At 38.2% G+C, this 23,832-nt stretch overlaps 1 protein-coding gene across 1 annotated transcript in view; it reads left to right on the top strand.

Moving 5' to 3' along the window:
• SPMAP2L (sperm microtubule associated protein 2 like) overlaps window positions 1-23,832 on the top strand; it is a 76,706-nt gene that overhangs the window by 38,449 nt on the left and 14,425 nt on the right. Inside the window, exons 4-6 of the mRNA XM_002745809.7 lie at window positions 3,802-3,930; window positions 13,046-13,183; window positions 21,925-22,039. Of these exons, the coding sequence (XP_002745855.4) occupies window positions 3,802-3,930; window positions 13,046-13,183; window positions 21,925-22,039 (382 nt within the window). The remainder of the gene's footprint in view (window positions 1-3,801; window positions 3,931-13,045; window positions 13,184-21,924; window positions 22,040-23,832) is intronic.

Genomic DNA, 23,832 nt, shown 5'->3' with positions numbered 1-23,832 from the left:
CCTTGGCCACTACTGATCTATTCACTGTCTCTATGGTTTTGTCTTCTCTAGAAAGTCATATAGTTGGAACTATATAGTATGTAATCTTTCAGATTGGCTTCTTTTACTTAGTAATATGCATTTAAGGTTCCACCATGTCTTTTTGTGGCTTGATAGCTAATTTCTTTTTAAGATTATATTCTGGTGGGGTGCAGTGGCTCACACCTGTAATCCCAGCACTTTGGGAGGCTGAGGTGGGCAGATCACTTCAGGTTAGGAGTTCGAGACCAGCCTGGCCAACATGGTGAAACCCCATCTCAAAAAACAAATAAATAAATAAATAAAATATTATAGTCTATTGATGTGGGTACTATTTCATTGTATAGATATATCACAGGTTATTCATTCACCTTTTTAATGATATCATGATTGCTTCCAATATTGGGCAATTATGAATAAAGCTGCTATAAACATTCACATGCAGGTTTTTTGGTACACATAAGTTTTTGGCTAGTTTGGGTACATTGCTGGATAATATGGTAAGAGTATATTTAACTTTGTAAGAAACTGCTAAGCTCTTCCAAGATGACTCTACCATTTTGCATTTTCACAAGTAGTGAATGAGAGTTCCTGTTGCTCCACAACTTTGTCAGCATTTGGTGTTGTCAGTGTTTAGGATTTTAGCCATTCTAATAGGTGTGTCATGGTATCTCATTGTTTTAATTTGCAATTCTCTAATAAACTAATGTTGAGCATATTTACTTAATTGTATATCTTCTTTGGCAAGGTGTTTGTTCAGATCTTTTGCCCGTTTTTTTAGTTGGGCTATTTGTTATTGTTGAATTTTAAGTGTTCTTTGTATATTTTGGATACCAATTTTTTATCAGATATTTGTTTTGCAAATATCGTCTCTCAGTCTGTGGTTTAGCTTTTTATTCTCTTAGCAGTGTGTTTCACAGAATAAAAATTTTGATTTTTCGGAAGTTCAGCTTACTGATTTTTTCTTTTGTGAATCATGTTTTTGGTGTTGTATCTAAAAACTCATTGTCAAACCCAAAGTCACCTGAATTTTCTCCTTTGTGTTTTTCCATAAAACTCCGAAAAGTTTTATATTTTTGTATTTTATATTTACACCCAGACACATTTTGAGTTAATGTTTATAAAAGGTGCAAGGTCTGTGTCTAGATTATTTATTTATTTTTGCATGTAGACGTCCAGTTGTTCCAGCACCATTTGTTGAAAAGAGTATCATTTCTTTTTCTTTAGATGGAGCCTTGCTCTTGTTGCCTAGGCTGGAGAACAATGGCGTGATTTCAGCTCACTACAACCTCTGTCTCCTAGGGTCTCCTGCCTCAGCCTCCTGAGTAGCTGGGATTATAGGCATGTGCCAGCACACCCAGATAATTTCATATTTTTAGTAGAGATGATGTTTCTCCATGTTGGTCAGGCTGATCTTGAATTCCTGATCTCAGATGGTCTGCCTTCCTCAGCCTCCCAAAGTGCTCCACCTCACCCAGCTGAGACTATGATTTCATGATTGTATTGTCTTCAATCCATTGGCTATATTTGTGTGAATCTACTTATAGGATCTGTATTTTATCCCACTCATCTGTCTCTTCTTTCACCAATACCATGCTGCCTTGATTACTATAGCTTTATAAGTCTTGAAGTAAGATAGTATTAGTTCTCTGACTTTGTTCTTTTTCAATATTATGTTGATTATTCTGAGTCTTGTGTCTTTCTATATAAACCATATAATCAGTTTGCCAATATCTATGAAGCAACTTGCTGGGATTTTTACTGGGATTGCATTGAATATATAAACCAACTGGGAATAATTGATATCTTAATATTGAGATTTCCTATCCATGACTATTGAATACCTCTCCATTTATATAAATCTTCTTTGATTCTTTCAACAGAGTTTTGTAGTTTTCCTCATATGGATCTTTTACATATGTTGTTAGAATTATACTTATATATTTAATTTTTGCAATGCTAATGTAAATAGCATTGTGGTTTTTTTTTCAAATTCCTATTCTTTGTTGGCATATAAAAAATCAGTAGACTTTTGTATGTTAATGCTGTAACTTGCAATTTTGCTATACTCTAAAGACTAAGTTTTAAGAGGCTTAAAACTAAAAATACACTATGCATTAAATTCTCTCTTATTCATGGATAGGAACACGCACATATATATTGAGTAGGGATACACACTGATAAGAGATATGTTAATGGATATTACTAGAACTGTTAAAATCTTGCAACACTCCCCAACCTGACTTGAAACCAATAGAAAAATTGGAGGCATTATTTGATTAGGGAGTAAAGTTTAGAAAAGTTAAGTAACTTACCCCAGTTCAACTTGGATTTGAATCTATATCCATTGACCACAAAGCCTGTTGCTTTCCATTATATCACCCTGTCTATTTTAGAAAGGCGCAGTTCCTTTAATAGCATGGGAAACCAGAGGCAAGAAGATAATTTGGGGCTATTAAAATAATGCAGAAGAGAAATAATGATAGCCTATCCTAAAACAGTGGCCTTAAGTGTTGAGAGAAAGGTTAGAGTCAAGACACAGATGAACAGAACCTAGTGACAAATGAATTATAAAAGTCTGAGGGAGGAGTAAACATGATTTCTAGGTTTCTGTCTTTAGAAGTAAGGTAGAATGCTTCCAGTTTTTGCCCATTCAATATGATATTGGCTGTGGGTTTGCCATAAATAGCTCTTATTATTTTGAGATATGATCCATCAATACCTAGTTTATTGAGAGCTTTTAGCATAAAGGGCTGTTGAATTTTGTTGAAGGCCTTCTCTGCATCTATTGAGATAATCATGTGATTTTAGCCTTTGATCATTTCCATTTCCCATTGTTATTACAACATGGAATGTGCCTCATTTCTGGCAACCTGTGCTTTTTGCTTTCTTCCATGAAGTCTTTTCAGGTTAATCCCTTACTCATTTCTTCTTTTCTGTTCATCCTATGCTCAGTAATCCTACCTATTTCACAGGGCTGTTGGGACTAAATGAACTGATATCTGTAAAGTACTGAGCACAATGCCTGGCAAAGGGTAAGGATTCTACCAATAGCAGCTATTAATACTATTCTGTTACTACTTTATTTTCTGATCACGTGGTACAGGGCTTCACCCAAAATAGGTGGATAGTGTAGATAGAATGCTCATTTTATGACGACCTGAGTATAAATCACAGGGTTTACTTGATGGCAGAAACAGAACTATCTCTAGTTAGTTCGTTTTTGGTTGCCACATTTTAAGACAATAGATTAAACAGTAATTTTTTTTTCTTTTTGTGTGTTTTAAATGTAATATTTTAACTTTGTAAATATTATATCCATTTCAGATGCTTGGAAATCGTAAGACTCTGTGATATAGTTCTTGAAATGAAGTAAAGTCAGTATAAAAGCCATCAATAGTCATTTCTGGCCAGGCGCGGTAGCTCAAGCCTGTAATCCCAGTACAGGCCGAGGCAGGCAGGTCACTTGAGGTCATGAGTTCGAGACCAGCCTAGTCAACATGGTAAAACCCTGTCTCTATTAAAAATACAAAAATTAGCCAGGTGTGGTAGCACATGCCTGTAATCCCAGCTACTCAGGAAGCTGAGGCAGGAGAATCACTTGAACCTAGGAGGCAGAGGTTGCATTGAGCCAATCACACATCACTCCACTCCAGCCTGGGCTGCAGAGCGAGACTCTGTCAAAAAACAAAACAAAACAAAACACCAGAAAAAGAATCATTTTTTAAAAGATTTTCATTAGCAATGAATTGTTTACCATTTTGTTTTTATGCTTTTTAACAGAAAACTGTTTTGGGGAAATCAAGATCCTATTTGCCCTGTTTCCCAGGGCGCTTTGAAGATTCAGCTGACCAAAAGACTTGAGAACCTTGCCCAGCCCAAGGAAGTTTCCCGCCACTATGTACCTAACAGGTTAGTGTCTGTGTGTTATCATGTTACTTTATCAGGAGTTTTTTTTTTCTTTTGGAGATAGAGTCTTGCACTGTCACCCGCCCTGGAGTGCAATGGCATGATCTTGGCTCACTGCAACCTCTGCCTTCCAGGCTCAAGTGATTCTCCTGCCACAGCCTCCTGCGTAGCTGGGATTACAGGTGCACACCAACACACCTGCCTAATTTTTTGTATTTTTAGTAGAGACATGGTTTCACTTTGTTGGCTAGACTGGTCTTGAACTCCTGTCCTTGTGATCCACCTGCCTTGACCTCCCAAAGTGCTGGTATTACAGACATAAGCCACCACATCTGGCCATTATCAGGAGTTCCTAGGGAAAGTAGACATAGAACTTTTACCTAAAAACCATAAATTGTTCAACGTGCAGTCAAAATGTATTGAGAATTAGGGATTCTATATCTGTTTCCAATCTGATGCTACAGGTTAGCCTTTCCAGAGCAAAATCTAATATTTATTGCAGGCTTGAAATATCTTAAAATGCTTTGGTTTATGAAGATTTTTTAAAAAATAAAGTGAAGGGGTTATACAAGGATACTTCCGGAGTGAGGAAGACGTCTCTTCAAGATATTGTTGAAGAATTCTACAGAAGCCATATTTTTTCAAGTTAGGATCTCAAATTTTAGAATTAAAGACACTGTAGAAGTTCAAGGGATATCTGAAATCACCCTTTCTAACTCCTGCCGAGGACACTCCCTTCTCTAAGTTCTCACCTTGCTTCAGTGATACTCTCCGTCCTGGCTTCCCTCCTATCTTCACCTTGCCCTCTCAATATCCTGTGTGAGGTGGTTTCTCTTTCTCTGCCACTGTTGCCCAATGTCCTGTCCCTGGCTTCTTTCTCTTCCTGCTCTAAATTCTTCCCAAACGTGGAGGTGTCCTCTCATAAGGAATTTGCTTCCATTCTTATGGTGGTGACCTCCAACTCCTAACCCCAGCCTAAACCTCTCTCCTTTTCTCAGAATTGTTGATGTCCCCTGTGGGAAGGTGCTACAGGAGTCTCCAACTCAACATGTTTGTATCATTCTTTAAAAAAATTGAGATGATGTCTTTCTATATTGCCCAGGCTGGTCTCAAATTCACGGCCTTAAGCAGTCCTCCTGCCTCAGCCTTCCGAAGTGCTGGGATTACAGGTATGAGCCAATGTACCTGGCCAGCATGTTCGAAACTGAACTACTTTTTATTTTTTTGGAGACAGAGTCTTGCTCTGTTGCCTAGGCTGGAGTGCAGTGGCCTGATCTCGGCTTACTGCAACCTCCACCTCCTGGGTTCAAGCAATTCTCTTGCCTCAGCCTCCCCAGTAGCTGAGATTACAGATGTGTGCCATCAGGTCTGGCTACTTTTTGTATTTTTAGTAGAGATGGGGTCTGGTCTCAAATTCATGGCCTCAAGTGAGCCACTACCTGGGCCTCCCAAAGTGCTGGGATTATACACATGAGCCACTGTGCCAGGCCAGAACTGCTTTTTATTATTATTATTATTATTTTGAGACAGAATTTCGCTCGTTACCCAGGCTGGAGTGCAATGGCACGATCTTGGCTCACTGCAACCTCCACCTCCTGGGTTCAGGCAATTCTCCTGCCTCAGCCTCCTGAGTAGCTGGGATTACAGGCATGCGCCAGCATGCCAGCTAATTTTTTGTATTTTTAGTAGAGACGGGATTTCACCATGTTGACCAAGACGGTCTCGATCTCTTGACCTCGTGATCCACCTGCCTCGGCCTCCCAAAGTGCTGGGATTACAGGCTTGAACCACCGTGCCCGGCCCCAGAACTGCTTTTTAATCTAATATCAAAGTGGATATTTGCTTCAGAATGATATTTACAGGTTACAATCATTGGTATATTTGTTTGCTTATAAAAGTTTATTCAAGATGAATTCAATAATTTTTAAAAATTTCTTAATGGAGATAACTTTTTCGAACACAAGAATGCCAGTTGTACATGATTAATTTCATCTTCTTTCTAGAAAATATAGAAATGATCTTTGCATGTTTGGTGACATTTTATCATTATTTTTGGTGGCATGTTACTATTACATTTAATTCAGCAAATACTTTGCCACAACAGAATACCTGAGGCTGAGTAATTTACAAAGAGAAGAGGTTTATTTAACTCATGGTTCTATAAACTGAGAAGTATAAGAAGCATGGTGCTAGGATCTGCTCAGCCTCTGGTGAGGGCTTTTCGTGCTGCTTCATAACATGAAGAAGAAAGTCAAAGGAAAGCAAGCATGTGCGAAGAGGGAAAACCAAGGGGCATCCTGGCTTTGTAAAAACCCACTCTCATGGGCACATTTCTGTTAGAACTAATCCGGTCTCAAGAGAGTGAGAACTCACCACTACCGAGAATGACATTAAGCCATTCATGAGGGATCTGTCCCCACGACCCAAACACCTCCCACTATGCCTTATTTCCTAACATCACCACACTGGGAATCAAATTTCCTTTTCTTTTTCTTTTTTTTTTTTTGAGACGGAGTCTTGCTCTTTTTGCCTAGGCTGGACTGCAGTGGCACCATCTTGGCTCACTGCAATCTCTGCCTCCCAGGCTCAAGTGATTCTCCTGCCTCAGCCTCCCGAGTAGCTGGGATTACAGATGCCTGCCACCATGGCCAGCCTCTTTTTGTATTTTTAGTAGAAATGGGGTTTCATCATGTTGGCCAGGCTAGTCTCGAACTCTTGACCTCAGGTGATCTGCCCACCTTGGCCTCCCAAAGTGCTGGGATTGCAGGCATGAGCCACCTCGCCCAGCCCAGGAATCAAATTTCAACATGAGTTTTTGTGAAGACAAACAAACATATCCAAATTATAGTACAGGGGCAAAGGCAGGCAAGACACAATTATTGCTTTTAAGGAGTTTATCATCTATTATGGAGATATACAAGGTAAATTAAAGTAATACCTAAGAAGTCTTTGGAGTTCAATAAAGAAGAGATTATATTTACTTGGGAGGGATCAAGGAGGAGAAAAAAGCTGAATTTTCCATATCCCTAATCTCTCTTCCTAAAAGTATCCTAAATTTTCTTATGATTTCTTCCAGAAAAAATAAATAAAATTATGCATATACGTATCTTTTGTCCTTAAAAAAAAAAGTATTCTTTTGTGTGTGTGTGTGTGTGTGTGTGTGTGTGTGTATGCATGTTTATATGTGGTTTCTTTCTGGCAAAATCCTTGATCTTATCTCTTTTAAAATGTATTCCCCAGACTTTTCATCTAATTTAGAAAACTCTCAGTTATTATTATTTCAGATGTTTTTCTGCTCCTCCTCCTTTGTGGGCTCTAGTCAGATGTATTAGACTGCCTCAAGTTTTCCCACAGCACATTAACTCTGTTCCCCTCCCCCATGTTTTATTTCTCTCTATGTCTTCACTAATCTTTTCATCTACAGTGTAATATTTGTTTACCTAGAGTATTTTTCATCTTATTCATTGTAGTTTTTAATCTCTAGAGGTTCATTTGGGTATTTCTATATTTCACCTCTACCTAACCTGCTCAATCTTTTTTTGCCTTCTTGAAAATATGCAGTGCAGTTACAATAGCTGTTTTAATGTTCTTGTCTACTAATTTTATAATATATCATTTCTGGGTCTGTTTCTAATGATTAACTTTTCTCATTATGGGTCATAATTTACTGTTTCTTTGCATACTTGGTAGTTTTTGATTGGGTACCAGATATTATGAATTTTACCTTACTGGCTCCTAGATGTTTTTGTATTCCTATAAACATTCTGGAGCGTTGTTCTGGGATGTAGTTACCTTATTTCTAAGCAGTTTGATCTTCTGAAGTTTTTTTTTTAAAGTTTTATTTCGATTAATTCACTTACCATGTAATTCGCTAATTTAAAGTATTTAATTTAGTATAAAAGTATAGTGGCTTATGCCTATATACTTTGGGAGGCTGAGTGGAAGGACTGCCTGTGCTCAGAAGCTAAGACCAGCCTGGGCAACATCGTGAGACCCCATCTCTGTATTGAAAAAATTAAAAATTAAAGTGTATAAATCAGAGTTTGATAGTATAGCCATAGGACTGTGTAATTGTCACCAAAATCTAATTTTAGAACATTTTGTCTTCCCTAAAAGAAATATTAAGCTCATTAGCAGTCAATTCTTATTCTCCTTCAACTTCACCTCCATGCCTTAAGCAACCACTGATCTATTTCCTGTTCCTATAAATTTACCTATTCTTGGAATTTCATATACATGGAATCTTACAATATGTTGTTCTTTGTGACTGTCTTCTTTCACTTAGCACAATATTTTCAAGATTCATCTGTGTTGTAGCACGTACCAGTACATTTGTTTTTATGACTAAGTAATATTTAATTGTATGGCTTTGCAACATTTTATTTATCGATTCATCAGTTGTTAGACATTGGCCTCTTTTTACATTTTGGCAAAAGTAATGCTGCTATGATCATTGTGTTTGAGCTTTTGTGTGAATATATGTTTTCATTTCTCTTAAATATAGCAGGAGTTGAATTGCTGTTTCACATGATAACCCTATATTTCACTTTTTGATGAACTGCAGACTGTTTTCCAAAGTGACTGTATCATTTTATAATCCCACCAGTAATGAGAGTTTCAATATCTCCACATCTTTACCAACACTTATTATCTTTTTGATACAGCTATCCTACTATGTGTGAAGTAGTATTCATTATGATTTTGATTTGCATTTCCTTAATGATTTTTGATGTTGAACATTTTTTAATTTGTTTATTGGCACTTGAATACCTTCTTTGGCGAAATCTTCATCCAAATCCTTTGTTCATTTTTGAGATTTGCTTTTAAGTTTTTTTTAAAAAAATGAGACTGGTGGCTGGGCATGGTGGCTCATGCCTCTAAACCCCGGCACTTTAGGAGGCCCACGTGGGTGGATCATTTGAGATTAGGAGTTTGAGACCAGCCTGGCCAACTTGGTGAAACCTCATCTCTACGAAAAATACAAACAATTAGCTGGGTATGGTGGTGAGCATCTGTGGTCTCAGGTACTCGGGAGGCTAAGGTGGGAAGATCACCTGAGCCTGGGAGGTCAAGGCCATGATTGCATCACTGGACTCTAGCCTGGGTGACAGAGTGAGACCCTGTCTAAAAAAAATAAATCAGTTACTAGAGATGTCTTTCTTCTAGGGATAAATCCGATCCCTATTATTCTATCATGTCTGGAAGTGGAAGTCTCTTCTAAGTGTTTTAATTTAGTGAAGTATTTACTTTAAATATATTATCATTTGTATTTCATGACACAAGGATTTATGCTGTAATACTAAATAAAAAATTTGAACATAAAGCTGTATATATAGTGTGATCCTACTTTTATTTAAAAATGTTTATCCCTTAAACACACCAAGATATTTCCCATCTGAAGGCCTTTTTTGCATTTTCTCCTCTGCCTAGATTGCTTTCCCCGTTTTTAAGTCACGAAGACATTTTGATCCTTTAAATTTCAGCTTAGGTCTCAGCTTTTCACGGAGACCTTCCCTGACTATTTTCTTCAGCATAACTTTCCATGTTCTCATAAACCACCCAAGAAGCCTCTATTTCTGCTGAATAGTTGATGCCTTCATAGTACTCACCACAGCTATTTACGGTCACGTGTTGCTTAATGACAGGGATATGTTCTGAGAAATGCATCCGTAGGTGATTTAGTTGTTGTATGTAGTAGGTGTGTAGCCTACTACACACCTGGGCTATATGGTATCACCTGGTGCGCTTGGGCTACAAACCTGCAGCATGAGGCAGAATACTGTAGGCAATTATCACACAATGGTAAGTATTTGTGTGTCTAAATGTAGAAAAGGCATGGAAGTATTTGTGTATCTAAATGTAGAAAAGGCATGGAAAACTATGGTATAAAAGATAAGAAATGGGACACCTGAATAGGGCATTTGCTAAGACTGGAGCTTGCAGGCGGGGAAGTTGTTCTGGATGAATCAGTGAGTTTGAGTGGTGAGGGAATGTGACGGCCTAGGACATGACTCCACACTACTGTAGACTTCAGAAACAGTGGAGACCAGCACTGTTACACTGAAGTTACACTGTTTATGAGACATTATTTTTTACTAATATATTAACTTTCACTCACAATAACTTTTTTACTTCATAAGCTTTTTTAAATTTTTTTCCTCTGTCACCCAGCCTGGAGTGCAATGGTGTAATCTTGGCTAACTGCCACCTCTGCTTCCCCGGTTCAAGCGATTCTCCTGTCTCAGCCCCTCAAGTAGCTGGGACTATAGGCATGCACCACCATGCCTGGTGAATTTTTCTATCTTTAGTAGAGTTGGGGTTTCACCATGTTGGCCAAGCTGGTCTCAAACTCCTGAGCTCAGATGATTCACCCACCCTGGGCTCCCAAGGTGCTGGGATTACAGGTGTGAGCCACCTGGACTTGACTTTATAAGCTTATTAACTTAAAAAAAACCTTTCTGACTCTTTTATATTAACACTTAGCTTAAAACACAAATACATTATGCAGCTGTCCAAAAATATTTTTTCTTTATATCCCTATTATTATTTAATCCACAGGACTCTGCTTGATATATATCCTTATAACATAAGCTTTTTTTCCCCTATTTTTGAGTTTTTTAAACTCTTAAAACTTTTTTTTTTTTTTCAGAGAAAGTCTTGCTTCGTTGCCCTTACTGGAGTGCAGTCATACTCAGCCAACTGCAACCTCAGCCTCCTGGACTAAAGTGATCCTCCCACCTTAGCCTCCCGAGTAGCTGGGACTACAGGTGTGAGCCACCCCACCTGGCTAATTTTTGTCTTTTTTTTTTTGGTAGAGACAGGGCTTTGCCATGTTGCCCAGGCTGGTCTCAAACTCCTTGGCTCAAGCAATCCGCCCACCTGGACATGTGGCTAACACCAGTAACCTCAATGGTTTGAGAGGCCAAAATGGGAGGCCAATTTGAGGCCAACAGTTCAAGACCAACCTGGGCAACACAGTAAGACCCCCATCTCTACAAAAAATAAAGAAAGTTATCTGGGCATAGTGGCACATGCTTGTAGTCCTAGCTACTCAGGAGGCTGAGAGTGGAGGATTGCTTGATCCCAGGAGTTTGAGGCTGTAGTGAGCTATGATCATACTGCTCTCCAGCCTGCGTGGCAGAGCAAGACCTTAAGAAGGCACAAACATTAGCCTAGGCCTACAGAGGGTCAGGGTCATTAATATCACTATCTTCCACCTCCACATTTTGTCTCACTGGAAGTCTTTAGGAGCTGTCATCTATGATAAAATGCCTTTTTCTGAAATACCTCCTGAGGTACCTGAAATACCTGTCTGAGGCTGTTATACAGCTAACTTTTTTATAAGTAGAAAGATTATACTCTGAAATAACAATAAAAATACAGAAACTCATAACATATAGTAAATACAGAAACCAGTAACATAGTTATTATCACCAAGTATTATGTACTGTTGAAAACTGGATTTTACAGGGAAGTAAAAAAAGAGTATGTACTGTACATAATTGTATGTGCTGGTAGGTTTGTTTATAGCAGCATCACCATAAACCCGAGTAATGCATTGTGCTATCGTGTTATGATGGCTACAGCATCACAAGGCAACAGGAATTTTCAGCTCCAGCACAATCCAGTGTACTGGTCCTACAGGTGGTTCACTGTTGACTGAAAGGTCATTACACAGTGCTTGGCTGTACTTTACATTTGGTATTCTCCCCTTGACCTAGAGAACAACCTGCAAGAAAGCAGTGATTATCTTATTCTCCACTATCTCCTAATGCTTAACTCAGTCCTTGGTGCTCGGTAAGTATTTTTGTGTGTAAATAGAGGGGAAAAAGACTCAAATTATTCCAAGACATTATCCATTATTATCTCTGAATGGTGGACTAATATATGCTTTTTGTTTCTCTCTCTTGAACTTCTTTATTTTACAAGTTTTCTATATTGAATATTTGTCTCTTTTACGATGAGAAAAATGCAGTGTGCCCTAGATTAAAATAATATTTGAGGCCAGGCATGGTGGCTTACGTCTGTAATCCCAGTACTTTGGGAGGCTGAGGTGGGTGGATCACCTGAAAGTCAGGAGTTCTAGACCAGTCTGGCCAACATGGCAAAACCTCGTCTATTCTAAAAATACAAAAACATACCTGGGAGTCATGGTGCATGCCTATAATCCTAGCTACATGGTAGGTTGAGGTAGGAGAATTGCTTGAACTGGGGAGGCAAAGGTTGGAGTGAGCAGAGATTGCGCCACTGCACTCCATCCTGGGTGACAGAGCGGGACTCCGTCTCAAAAAACAAACAAATAATAATCATAATAATAAATAAATTAAAGAAGAACAATATTATTACTTATCCTAAAAAATTATAGTTAACAACCCTCAATAATGGGGGTTGATCTATGCACATGATCAGGTAGAATGTATTCCTAAAACTCAGTTCTCTAACATAAAGTATCAATGTAATTCATCCCATAAAGTAGAAATCCAGTAAAAATTTTTATTTATATAGATGCTAAAGGAAGTATTTGGTTTTAAAAGCCAATTTTAAAAGCAAAATTTCTCTTCATCAGTATATCTTTTTGTGTTTGGAAAATGTAATTGCTGGGCATGGTGGCTCATGCCTTTAATTCTAGTACCATGGGAGGCTGAGACAGGAGTATTGCTTGAGCCCAGGAGTTCAAAACCAGCCTGGGGAACACAGTGAAACCTCATCTCTACAAAAAATTAAAAAATTTGCTGGGCATAGTGGCACATGCCTGTGATCCCAGCTACTTGGGAGGCTGAGGTAGGAGGATCATGAGCCTAGGAGGTCGAGGCTGCAGTGAGCCATGATCATGCCACTGCACTCTAGACTGGGTGACAGAGTATGGCCCTGTCTCGGTTGTAAAAAAAAAAGAAGATATTTGTTTCAGAAAATTATCTGTTTTGAGTATAATAGAAGCCAATTGATGGCTGTAACCATTTCTAAAGCAATTAATTTCTCCTCATGTGAAAAATAGCTCAACAATAATAAACTCTCTCCTACCTGCTCCCCTAGGCCTGGGGATCAGTGTTGCAAAATTCCATGGTAATTTGAAATCATGCTTGTGTTACTTTTTTCTTTTCTCTTCTGTAACTTGCAGGCCTCAATATTACTACAGCTGTGGAAGAGAGTCTGTAATTTGGGAGATGAATCCTCCTGCGTTGTTTAGACAACCCTCCAAAAGGCTCCAGAGGCTGGCGCAGCCCAGGGGATTCAAAAGACAGTGTCTACTAAATAGGTAGAGTATCTTGAGAATCTCTGTAATCCTAATCCAATTTGGCCACATGTCTCAGTATTGTTCTAATTTTAGTGTGTGCAGTTTCATGAGCTAAAAGTCCACTCTTGTTCCAAAGCATCAGGTGAAAAATCAAATATATGCAGCAATTATAGGTAATCAGAAGATCATCCTCAGTAATTACATTTGACTCAAATTGTGGTGAAACTAAAATTTATACTAAACCTTACCATTGTTAGCCAGTTAAAAGGAAATACGCTACTAAAACACCACAGGTTTGTGCAAGTTGTGGAATTTGTTTTCCTATATCTCTGTGATTTTTGAGGATACTTTTTCTTCCTTTTGTTTTGAAGGCTGAATTTCTCCTTGTCTTTGTAAGACCACTAGGTGGTACATTTTCCATGGGAGCTAAGATTGTGATGTGGTTGCTGGAAAAGCTAATTCAATGTTAGGTTGCATTCGTGGAATATATACAGTGTACAGTTATGGAGAGGGATAGTGCTTAAGAAAATGAGAATAAACTTGAGACTATTCACAAGGTGGGAAATGAGACATTGGGCATCTGGAAATTATGCTATGTGAAAATAGTTAAGAGAATTCACATGTTTAGTTTGAAAAAGAGAAAAGAAAGTGGTGACAGGTGTGTTAAAATATTTAAAGTGTTGCCATCTGGAAGAGGAAGAAGAGGTGAAAGTAAAATTACTTTCTGTTAATCCTAGAACTAGAAGTAGAACATGGACGGCAGCAGATGTCAGCTAAGGGTAGGAAAACCTTTCTGGCTAGCTATCGGGTAATGGAAACTGTCCAGTAACAGAAAGTGAGCCAGCATGCCACCCTAATTCCTGAAAATGTTCAAGCCCAGGCTGGAATTATGACTTTACAGGGATTTTAGAAAAGATTCCTATATTCAGAGAAATATTGAACTGGACAACTTGAATCTTTTCCATCATAGAATCCTGTGAAAGAAGGCCCAATTCTTCCCACAGAGTCTCCTCAATTACTTAGTTATCAATTCATTCAATAAAATCTGCTGTACCAAATACATAACATTTGGTAGTTATGTATACATGTACATTTGGTAATGTATCTATAGTTATAAACAAAGGAATACTTTATCACCACTTCTTGAGATACCTCAGTTTGATGTTGCATGTAAATAAAATGCCCTTCAGTGTTAAAACATTTTTTATTTTTTTAAGTTTATGTTTCCCTGCTTTTCTAAGTAGACTTTTCTGCTGCTGAACATACATGTAACCATTGTTCATGGGCTTAAGCTCTTTATTATGAATAGCAACTATTTTATAATACTTTAATACAGGAAACCTCTCAGGAGCTGTTTAAGTATAAAGCCAAGATTTTCCTTAGGCTAAGTGGTCTGACTTCTGTGCTTTCAAATTATGAGATACTTGCTTCTCATAGTTTTTTTGTGTCATTTCTCTTTTTGTCAAGGGAATAGTCTTTAACCAACCACTTTTTAAATCTTCTGAGAATTGGAGACAGATAACCAAGCTTGTTAGAATTGTATGAAGGGAAAAAGCAAGTGCTTGGGGAAGACCCGCAGGGCTGTCCAATAGATGACAGATATGAGCCAAAGACAAAGAGAAAATCTTGAAAGCAGCAAGAGAAAAACAACTCATTGTATACAAATGATTTGCGATAACGTTAAAAAGTGATTTCTTATCAGAAACCATGAAAACCAGAAGGCAGTGGTATGCCATATTTAAAGTACTGAAGGATTGGCCAGGTGTGGTGGCTCACACCTATAATCCCAGCGCTTTGGGAGGCCAAGATGGGTGAATCTTCTGAGGTCAGGAGTTTGAGACCAGCCTGGCCAACATGGTGAAACCCCGTCACTACAAAAATTAGCCAGGCGTGGTGGCTCACACCTGTAATCCCAGCTACTCAGGAGGCCGAGGCACAAGAATCGCTTGAACCCAGGAGGTGGAGGTTGCAGTGAGCAGAGATTGTGCCACTGCACTCCAGCCTGAGCCACAGAGTGAGACTCTGTCTCAACATAAATAAATTAATTAAATAAAGCATTAAAAGAAAAAGACTGTAAGCTAAGAACACTCTATTTAGCAAAATTGTCCTTCAAAACTGAAAAAGAAATTAAGATCTTCCTGGATAAGCAAAAATTGAGGGAATTCATTGCCAGGAGACCTGCTTTATGAGAAATAATAGAGTCCTTCAGGTTAAAATGAAAGGATGGTTAGCCTGGGCAATATAGTAAGATCTCATCTCTACTAAAAATAAAAATTGAGTGGGTATAGTGGTGAATGCCTGTGGTTCCAGCTACTTGGGAGGCTGAGGCAGGAGGATTGCTTGAGCCTGGAAAGTTGAAGCTGCAGTGACTGTGTTACTGCATTCCAGCCTGGGTGACAGAGTGAGATTGTGTCTCAAAAAAAAAAAAAGACATTTGACAGTAACTCAAATCCAAATAAAGAAGGGCACAAAAAGAGTTAACTATATGGGTAAATACAGAATGTAGTACATTTTATATAGTATGTTACAATTATATTAAAATGTAAATATATATATTTTTGTTTGTAACTCTTATTCTTCTACCTGATATAAAAGACAACTGCCTAAAGCAATAATTATAAATTTATGTTGATGGGCATACAATGGATAAATAATAGTACAAAGGAGGGGCTGGGGATGGAGCTATATAGGAGCAAAGTTATTATATAGCATAAAAATTAATTTGGTATTAATTTGAACTAGATTGTTATAAGAGGTACAGAGAAACAACTAAGGAAATAATTTTTAAAATGTAGTAAAATAAATAACAAGGAAATTAAAATGGCACAGTAGAAAATATCTAACACAAAAGAAGGAAGAAATGAAAGAACAAGGGGACAAAAAATATAACATATAGATGCAGCTAAAGTAGTGCTTGTTTGGAAATTTATAGCTGTAAATGCCTATATTAAAATTTTTAAAAAGGGCAGGGCATGGTGGTTTACACCTGTAATCCCAGCACTTTGGAAAGCTGAAGCAAGAGGGTCGCTTGAGGCTAGGAGTTTGAGGCCAGCCTGGGCAACACAGTGAGACCCTATATCTACAAAAAATTAAAAAATTAATTGGGCATGGTGGCGTGTGCCTGTGGTCCCAGGCACTTGGGAGGCTGAGGTGGAAGAATCACATGAGTCCAGGTGGTCAAGGATGCAGTGGGCTGTGATTGCATCACTGCATTCCAGTCTGGATGACAAAGCAAGACCCTGATTTTGATTTTTTCAGAAAATCAAATAAAATGAGAAAACAAACAAAAGCCAGCAAATGAGTTAACCTAGATGAAATGGACAAGTTATTATAAAGACAAACTACTGAAACTGACTCAAGAAGAAACAGACAGTCTCCACAGACCTATAACAAGTGAAGAAATTGAATTAATAATTAAAAAGCTTATTTCAGAACCAGATGGCTTTATTTGTGAATTCCATAAAATGTTTGGAAAAAAATTAATACTATTCCTTCAAGCTCTCAAAAAATCAGACACTTTCCAAATTATTCTATGAGGATTTGTATTATCCTAATACCAAAACCAGAAAAGGCTATTGCCAGATAAGAAAACTACAGACCAATATAGTTTATGAATATACATGCTATAATCCACACTAAAATACTCTACTAGCAAACCAAATCCAAATATACATGCAACAATTCATACCAAATACTAAATGAATCCAGCAAAATGTAAAAAATATATACACCATGATCAAGTAGGCTTTACCCCAGAAATGTGAGAATATATTGAGTTCAAAATACAAAAATCAATGCAATATGCCCAATGAATAGAAAGAAAAAAGCAAAAACTGCATGATCATCTCAATAGACTCAGAAAAGGCATTTGGAAAAATTCAACATACTTTTATGATAAAAATGCTAAACAAACTAGGCATAGAAGGAAACTTACTCAACTTGATAAAGGGAATCTACAAAAAGCACACAGCTAATATAATTAATGGTAAAAGACTGAATGCTTTCCTCCTGAGATCAGGAACAAGACAAAGTTGTCAGCTCTCACTATTACTATTCAGTCTCATACTGGATATTCTAGCCAGGGCAATTAGGCATGAAAAAATAAATAAAAATTAAGGGCATCCAGATCGGATAGAAAGAAGTAAAACCATCTCAAGTCACAAATGACATGATCTTGTATATAGAATATCTTAAGGAATTTGCATAAAGACTATTAGAACTAATTAATTAGTTCAAGAAGGTGCAGAATCCAAGATCAATATACAAAAATCCATTGTATAGTTATCTACTATCAATGAACAATTTGAAGATGAAATTAAGAAAACCAATTTTGCAGCTCACACCTGTAATCCCAGTTCTTTGGGATGCCAAGGCAGGTGGATCACCTGAGATTGGGAGTTCAAGACCAGCCTGACCAACATGGATAAATCCTATCTTTACTAAAAATACAAAATTAGCCAGGCGTGGTGGTGCATGACTGTAATTTCAGCTACTCAGGAGGCTGAGACAGGAGAATCGCTTGAACCCAGGAAGCAGAGTTTGCAGTGAGCCAAGATTGCACCATTTCACTCCAGCCTGGGTAACGAGAGTGAAGCTTTGTCTCAAAAAAATAAAAAAAGAAAGGAAAACTAATTTTGCAGTGGTATCAAAAAGAACAAAATTTTACATATATACAATATTGCTCCGCCTTTAAAAGGAAGAAAACTCTGACACATTCTACAGTATGGATGAACTTTGAGGACATTATGCTAAGTGAAATAAGCCAGTCACAGAAAAGACAAATGCTGTATGATTTCCCTTATTTGAAGTACCAAGAGTAGTCAAATTCATAGTGATAGAAAGTAGGATGGTTGTTGCCAGGGAACAGGGAAGGAGGAAATGGGGAGTTTAGTGGATATAGTTTTGCATTATGGAAAGAGTCCTGGAGATTGGTTGTACAACACTGTGACCGTACCTAAGCATACTGCACTGTACACTTAAAAATGTTTATGGTGGTAAATTTTATATGTATTTTACCATAATCTAAAATCATAAAAGAACTAAATATTTAGAAATAAATTTACAAAAGAAGTATAAGACATGTACATGGAAAACTACGAACATTACTGAAAGAAATTGAAGAAGATTTATATAAATGGGAAGATATTTTCTGTTCATTGGTTGGAAGCCTTAGTTTTGTTAAGATGTCAGTTCTCCCCAAAGTGATATACAGATTCAATGCCATCCCTATTGAAATTCTAGCTCCTGGCCTGGCATGGTGGCTCATACCTGTAGTCCCAGCACTTTGGGAAGCAGGTGGAAGGATTGCTTGAGGCCAGCAGTTCAAGACTAGCCTGGGCAACATAATGAGATCTTATTTCTACTAAAAATTAAAAAAAAAAAATCACACCTGTAATCACAGCACTTTAGAAGGCCAAGGAGGGTGTATCACCTGAGGTAAGGAGTTCAAGACTACCCTGGCCAACATGGTGAAACCTTGTCTCTACTAAAAATACAAAAATTAGCCAGGCATGGTGGTGTGCACCTGTAATCCCAGCTACTTGGGAGTCTGAGGCAGGAGAATTGCTTGAACCCAGTAGGCAGAGGTTGCAGTGAGCCGAGACCCCACACCATTGCACTCCAGCCTGGACAACAATAGTAAAACTCCATCTCAAAAGAAATCAAAACAAAACAATTAGCTGGGCATGGTGGCACACACCTGTAGTCCCAGCTACTTGGGAGGCTGAGGCTGGAGGATTTATTGAGCCTGGGAGATCAAGGCTGCAGTGAGCTGTGATGGTGCCACTGCACTCCAGTCTTGGTGACAGCAAGACCCTGTCTCAAAAAAAAAAAAAAAAATTCCAGCTTTTTTTCCTAGAAATTGATAAGGTGATCCTAAAGTTCATATAGAAATGCAAGTGACCTCAAATAGCCAAAACATTTTGAATAAGAAGAATAAAGTTAAAAGACAGTTTCCCATTTCAAAACTCACAAAAAAGCTGCAATAATCAAGACAATTTATTACAGGCACAGGGATAGACATTTAGATCAATGAAACAGAATTGATAGTCCAGAATTAAACCCCTACAATTATGGGCAATTGATTTTTGGCAAGGGTATCAAGATAGTTTAATGGGGAAAAATCGTATTTTCAACAAATGGTGTTGTGATAATTGGGTATTTGCATACAGAAGAATGATGCTTGACCCCTACTTCATATCATACAAAAAGTTAACTCAAAATTGATCACAGACCTAAATATAAGAGCTAAAACTATAAAACTCATAGAAAAAACACAGGGATAGTTCTCTGTGACCTTGAGATAGGCAGTGTTTTCTTAGATATGATCTTTGATGTCAGTCTTAGCTATGACCTTTTGTTGTCCTATCCAAGCACATGTGACAAAAGAAAAAATAAATTGGACTTCATCAAAAGTAACTTTTGTGCATTAAAGGACACTACCAAGAGAGTGAAAAGACAACCCACAAAATAGGAGAACATTTTTGAAAATTATATGTCTGATCAGGGACTATTATTCAGAATATATAAAAGCAATCATGAAAACTGTACAATGAAAGACAAATAACCCAATTTTTTAAATGGGCACATGATTTAAATAGACATTTATCCAAAAAGATTTACAAATGGACAAGAAACACATGAAAAGATGCTCAGCATCATTTGCCTTCCTGGAAATGCAAATTAAAATCACAATGAGATACCACTTCACACCTACAAGAATGGCAAGGATAATGATAATAAATAATAAATCAACAAAAATAACATGTCATTGAGGATGTGGAAAAACTGAAACCCTTACATATTTCTGGTGGGAATGTAAAATACTGTAACTGATACAGAAAACAGTTGTGCAGTTCCTCAAAATGTTAGGTATAGAGTTATCATATGAGCCAGCAATTAGACTCCTAGACATGTATCCTAGATAATTGACAACATACATTCACACAAGACTGGTACACAAATATTCCTAGCAGCATTGTGTATAATAGCCAAAAACTGGCAACAATTCAAATGTTTGTCAATGGGTGATGAATATATAAAAAAAATGTGGCAATCCACACAATGGAATATCATTCAGCCATAAAAAAGAATGAAGTAATGATACATGAATCTTCTAATCATGCTAAGTGAAGGAAGGCAGACACAAAAGGCTAAATATTTGGGTGAGTCTATTTATTGGCCAGGCATGGTGGCTCATGCCTGTAATCCCAGCACTTTGGGAGGCTGAGACGGGCAGATCACTTGAGGTCAGGAATTTGAGACCAGCCTGGCCAACAAGGTGAAACTCTGTCTCTACTAAAAAATATAAAAATTAGCCAGGCATGGTGGCATGTGCTTGTAATCCCAGCTACTTGGGAGACTGAGGCAGGAGAATTGCTTCAACCTGGGAGGCAAAGGTTGCAGTGAGCTCAGACACTGCTACTTCCTCAAGCCTGGGCGACAGAACGAGACTGTACAAAAAGAAAGGAAGGAAGGAAGGAGGGAGGGAAGGAAGGAAGAAAGGAAGGAAGGAAGGAAGGAGGGAGGGAGGTAAGGAAGGAAGGAGGAAGGGAGAAAGGGAGGGAGGGAGGGAGGGAAGGGAAAAGAAAAAAAGAAAGAAATTCCAGAATAGGCCACTGAAAGTAGACTAGTGGTTCCCAGGATTCTGAAATTAGATAGTGGTGGTGGTTGCATATCTTTGAGAATGTTTTAGAGACCACTGACTTGTATACTTTTAAAGGGTAAATTTTATGGTACATTGATTGTTTCTCAGCAAAAAAGAAATAAAGAAAAAAATCCAAAACTAATAGCCTATCCCTAGAGAGTAATCACATATTTATTTGAGAAAATAAATTCCATATTAGGCTTGTAGGTTTGTCACTTAATTGGTATGTTTTTGGTCAGGGAAAGAAATATGTGGGGAACAGCCTATGAAAATTGACCAAGTAGCTGACAGTTATGACCAGCAATGTCTCAAAATCATATTACAGAGGAAACTGGCCACTGCAGAGGGGCCCTCAGTGGTGACTGGAATTTTTATTTCAGAAATTTAAGAGGACACTTTGGTAGAAAATAAGGTGCTTTTCATAATGTAAGTCATGAGTCGTTCATAACAGATCATAAAATCAATTCCAGTTTTTAAAATAATGAAATCAAATTAAAATTTAAAGATTAGAATACACTGTATAGGATAAGTATTATTTCATAATAATTTCAGTTTGAGATACATATGCTGTATCAACATATAAAATGTACTTCTCTTTTTTTCTAAGGCTGGGGTCTCGATTTGTCACTCAGGCTGTCATGCAGTGGTGCAGTCTTGGCTCACTGCAGCCTTGACTTCTTGGGCCCAAGTGATCCTCCCACCTCAGCCTTGCAAGTAGCTGGGACTACAGGCACATGCCACCACACCTGACTAACTTTTTAGTTTTTGTAGAGAGGGGATCTCACCATGTTTGCCTGGCTGGTCTCAAACTCTAGACCCAAGCAATCCTCCCACCTCTGCTTCTCAGGGCAGAGGGATTACAGGCATGTTGGGATGCCTGTTGGAATTACAGGCATGAGCCACTGTGCTGGCCAAAATGTACTTGTTACTATGGATCATAGTAAAAAACAATTGTAAGAAACACCAATCTGATAGAAAGAGCATAATTACGGGATAGACGTTCCTAAGATAGAAACAGTATATATAATTGATTGGAAGTTAATTGTAGCAATCGAAAATCCAATTATTGTTTCTCCATCCAACAGTTATAATATTTCATGTTTCCACTTGCATATAGACCGTTCAGTGATTACTTAACAAGAGATTCTCTTCAAATCTCTGATCCTTCTCCTCGGATATTACAACTCTCAATAGCCAAAGGCACAGATCCAAAGTATCATCCTTCAAAAAACGTAAGTGTGCCCATGTGGAAGAAACAGTTCGATTGACTTACATGCTATCTACCCTCTTTTTCTAGGTGTATTTTCCTTTCTTCCTGTTTATTTTTCCTTCTTATCAAGTGAACTTTTCTGACTCACTCTTTCATGCCTAATGTATCAGTCAGGGTTGGGTCAGAGAAGCAGAACCACTATGAGTAATGTAGAAAACAGGATTTATCATAAGGATTAGCCCTTCAGCAATTGTGAGAACTGGTGGAGAAGCCTATGGAAGGCTGTTATGGCAGCTGGGACTTCAGTCTGTTTATGTATCTAGAAGCAATGAGATGTAATAGAGGCAGGTCAGCAGTTCCCTGGAATACATTTATGATGGGAAGCCACTACAGGTTATTTAGGCAAGGAGTGTTTAACCTTTTCAGATGGAGGAGAGGTTGATTCTAATAGCAAGGGAGGTTCAGCAGTATTTTGGGGTTTAAAGTCCCTGGCTTCATTGGAATCTGGCTATATATCCCCATTCCAATTTTCAAGGCCCCCCTCTTTTCCTATCATTGCCCTAACTTTAACATAAAAGACTGTACAGATTTGGAAATTCAATTTTCACTATAATTCACCCACTCACAAAATTAGATTCTGGGTCTGGTTTTCAGAATGTTCAGCCCTGTGATGTTAAAGATAAGGCTTTCAAAATTTTAGCGAAGTCATAGAAGCTTTCTGGTCCTGTATATGGACATTATAGTGGGATTTTATTTTTTTATTTTTTAAGACAAGGTTTCACTCTGTTGCCCAGGCTAGAGTGTGGTCATGTGATCACAACTCACTGCAGCTTTGACCTCCCAGGCTCAAGTGATCCTCCTACCCCAGCTTTCTGAATAGCTGGGACCACAGGTGCATGCCACCACAATCAGAGATGAAGTGTCCCTATGCTGCTCAGGCTGATCTTGAACTCCTGGGCTCAAGCAGTCCTCCCACCTTGACCTCCCCAAATGCTGTATTATAGGTGTGAGCCACTGCGCCTGGCCTACAGTTGGATTTTAAAGGCCTGAGTTTACCATTTGCTTTTCTCAAGTTCTTCAGTTCGCTTAGAAGCAACCCAGCAATCCTACTGTGCTTCTTTATTTCACTAACATGTTTGCTTGCAGCAGCTGCTTCATCACTCAAAGCCTTGCTTCCTGTTTTGCCACTGCATGCTGTGGACTATGGTGTATTTTTTTTTTCACCACTACTAATAGGATTATTAATGCCTTTAAATCTAATCAGCTTGGAAAACAAACTTCAGATAATCTAGAACCAATACAGAGAACCCAGCCTTAAAGTTCCATCTGGGTGTCTGTTACTTTATACCAAACCATTCCCAAACTTAGTGGCATAAAACAACAATGATTTTATTATGCTCAAGAATTTTATGAGTCAGAAATTCTGACTGGACAAGCAGGTATGGCTTTGCCCTGCTTCATGATGTCTGGGGCCTCAGTCAGGAAATCTGTAATGCCTTGGGTGTCTGAAATGGTGGGGGACTGGAATCATCTGGAGGCTCCTTTACACTTGTCTTAGTCAGCTTGGACTGCTGTAAACTGAAACCATAGTCTGGGTAAATTAAGCAAAAGAAATTTATTTCTCATAGTTCTGGAGCCTGGGAAGTCCAAGATTAAGATGCTGGCATTTACTCTTCTTGGTGAGGACCCACTTCCTGGCTTGGAGACAACCATGATTTTGCTGTGTACTCACATGACCTCTTCTTCGTAGGTTCTCAGAGAGAAAGAGAGAAAGATCTCTGACCTCTCTTCCTTTTCTTATAATGACATTAATCT

Source organism: Callithrix jacchus, chromosome 3 (genome assembly GCF_049354715.1).
Source record: "Callithrix jacchus isolate 240 chromosome 3, calJac240_pri, whole genome shotgun sequence".
NCBI classification, from domain to species: Eukaryota; Metazoa; Chordata; class Mammalia; order Primates; family Cebidae; genus Callithrix; species Callithrix jacchus.
The sequence above is the reverse complement of the archived record's forward strand: the minus strand, read 5'-3'. Positions and strand labels throughout refer to the sequence as shown.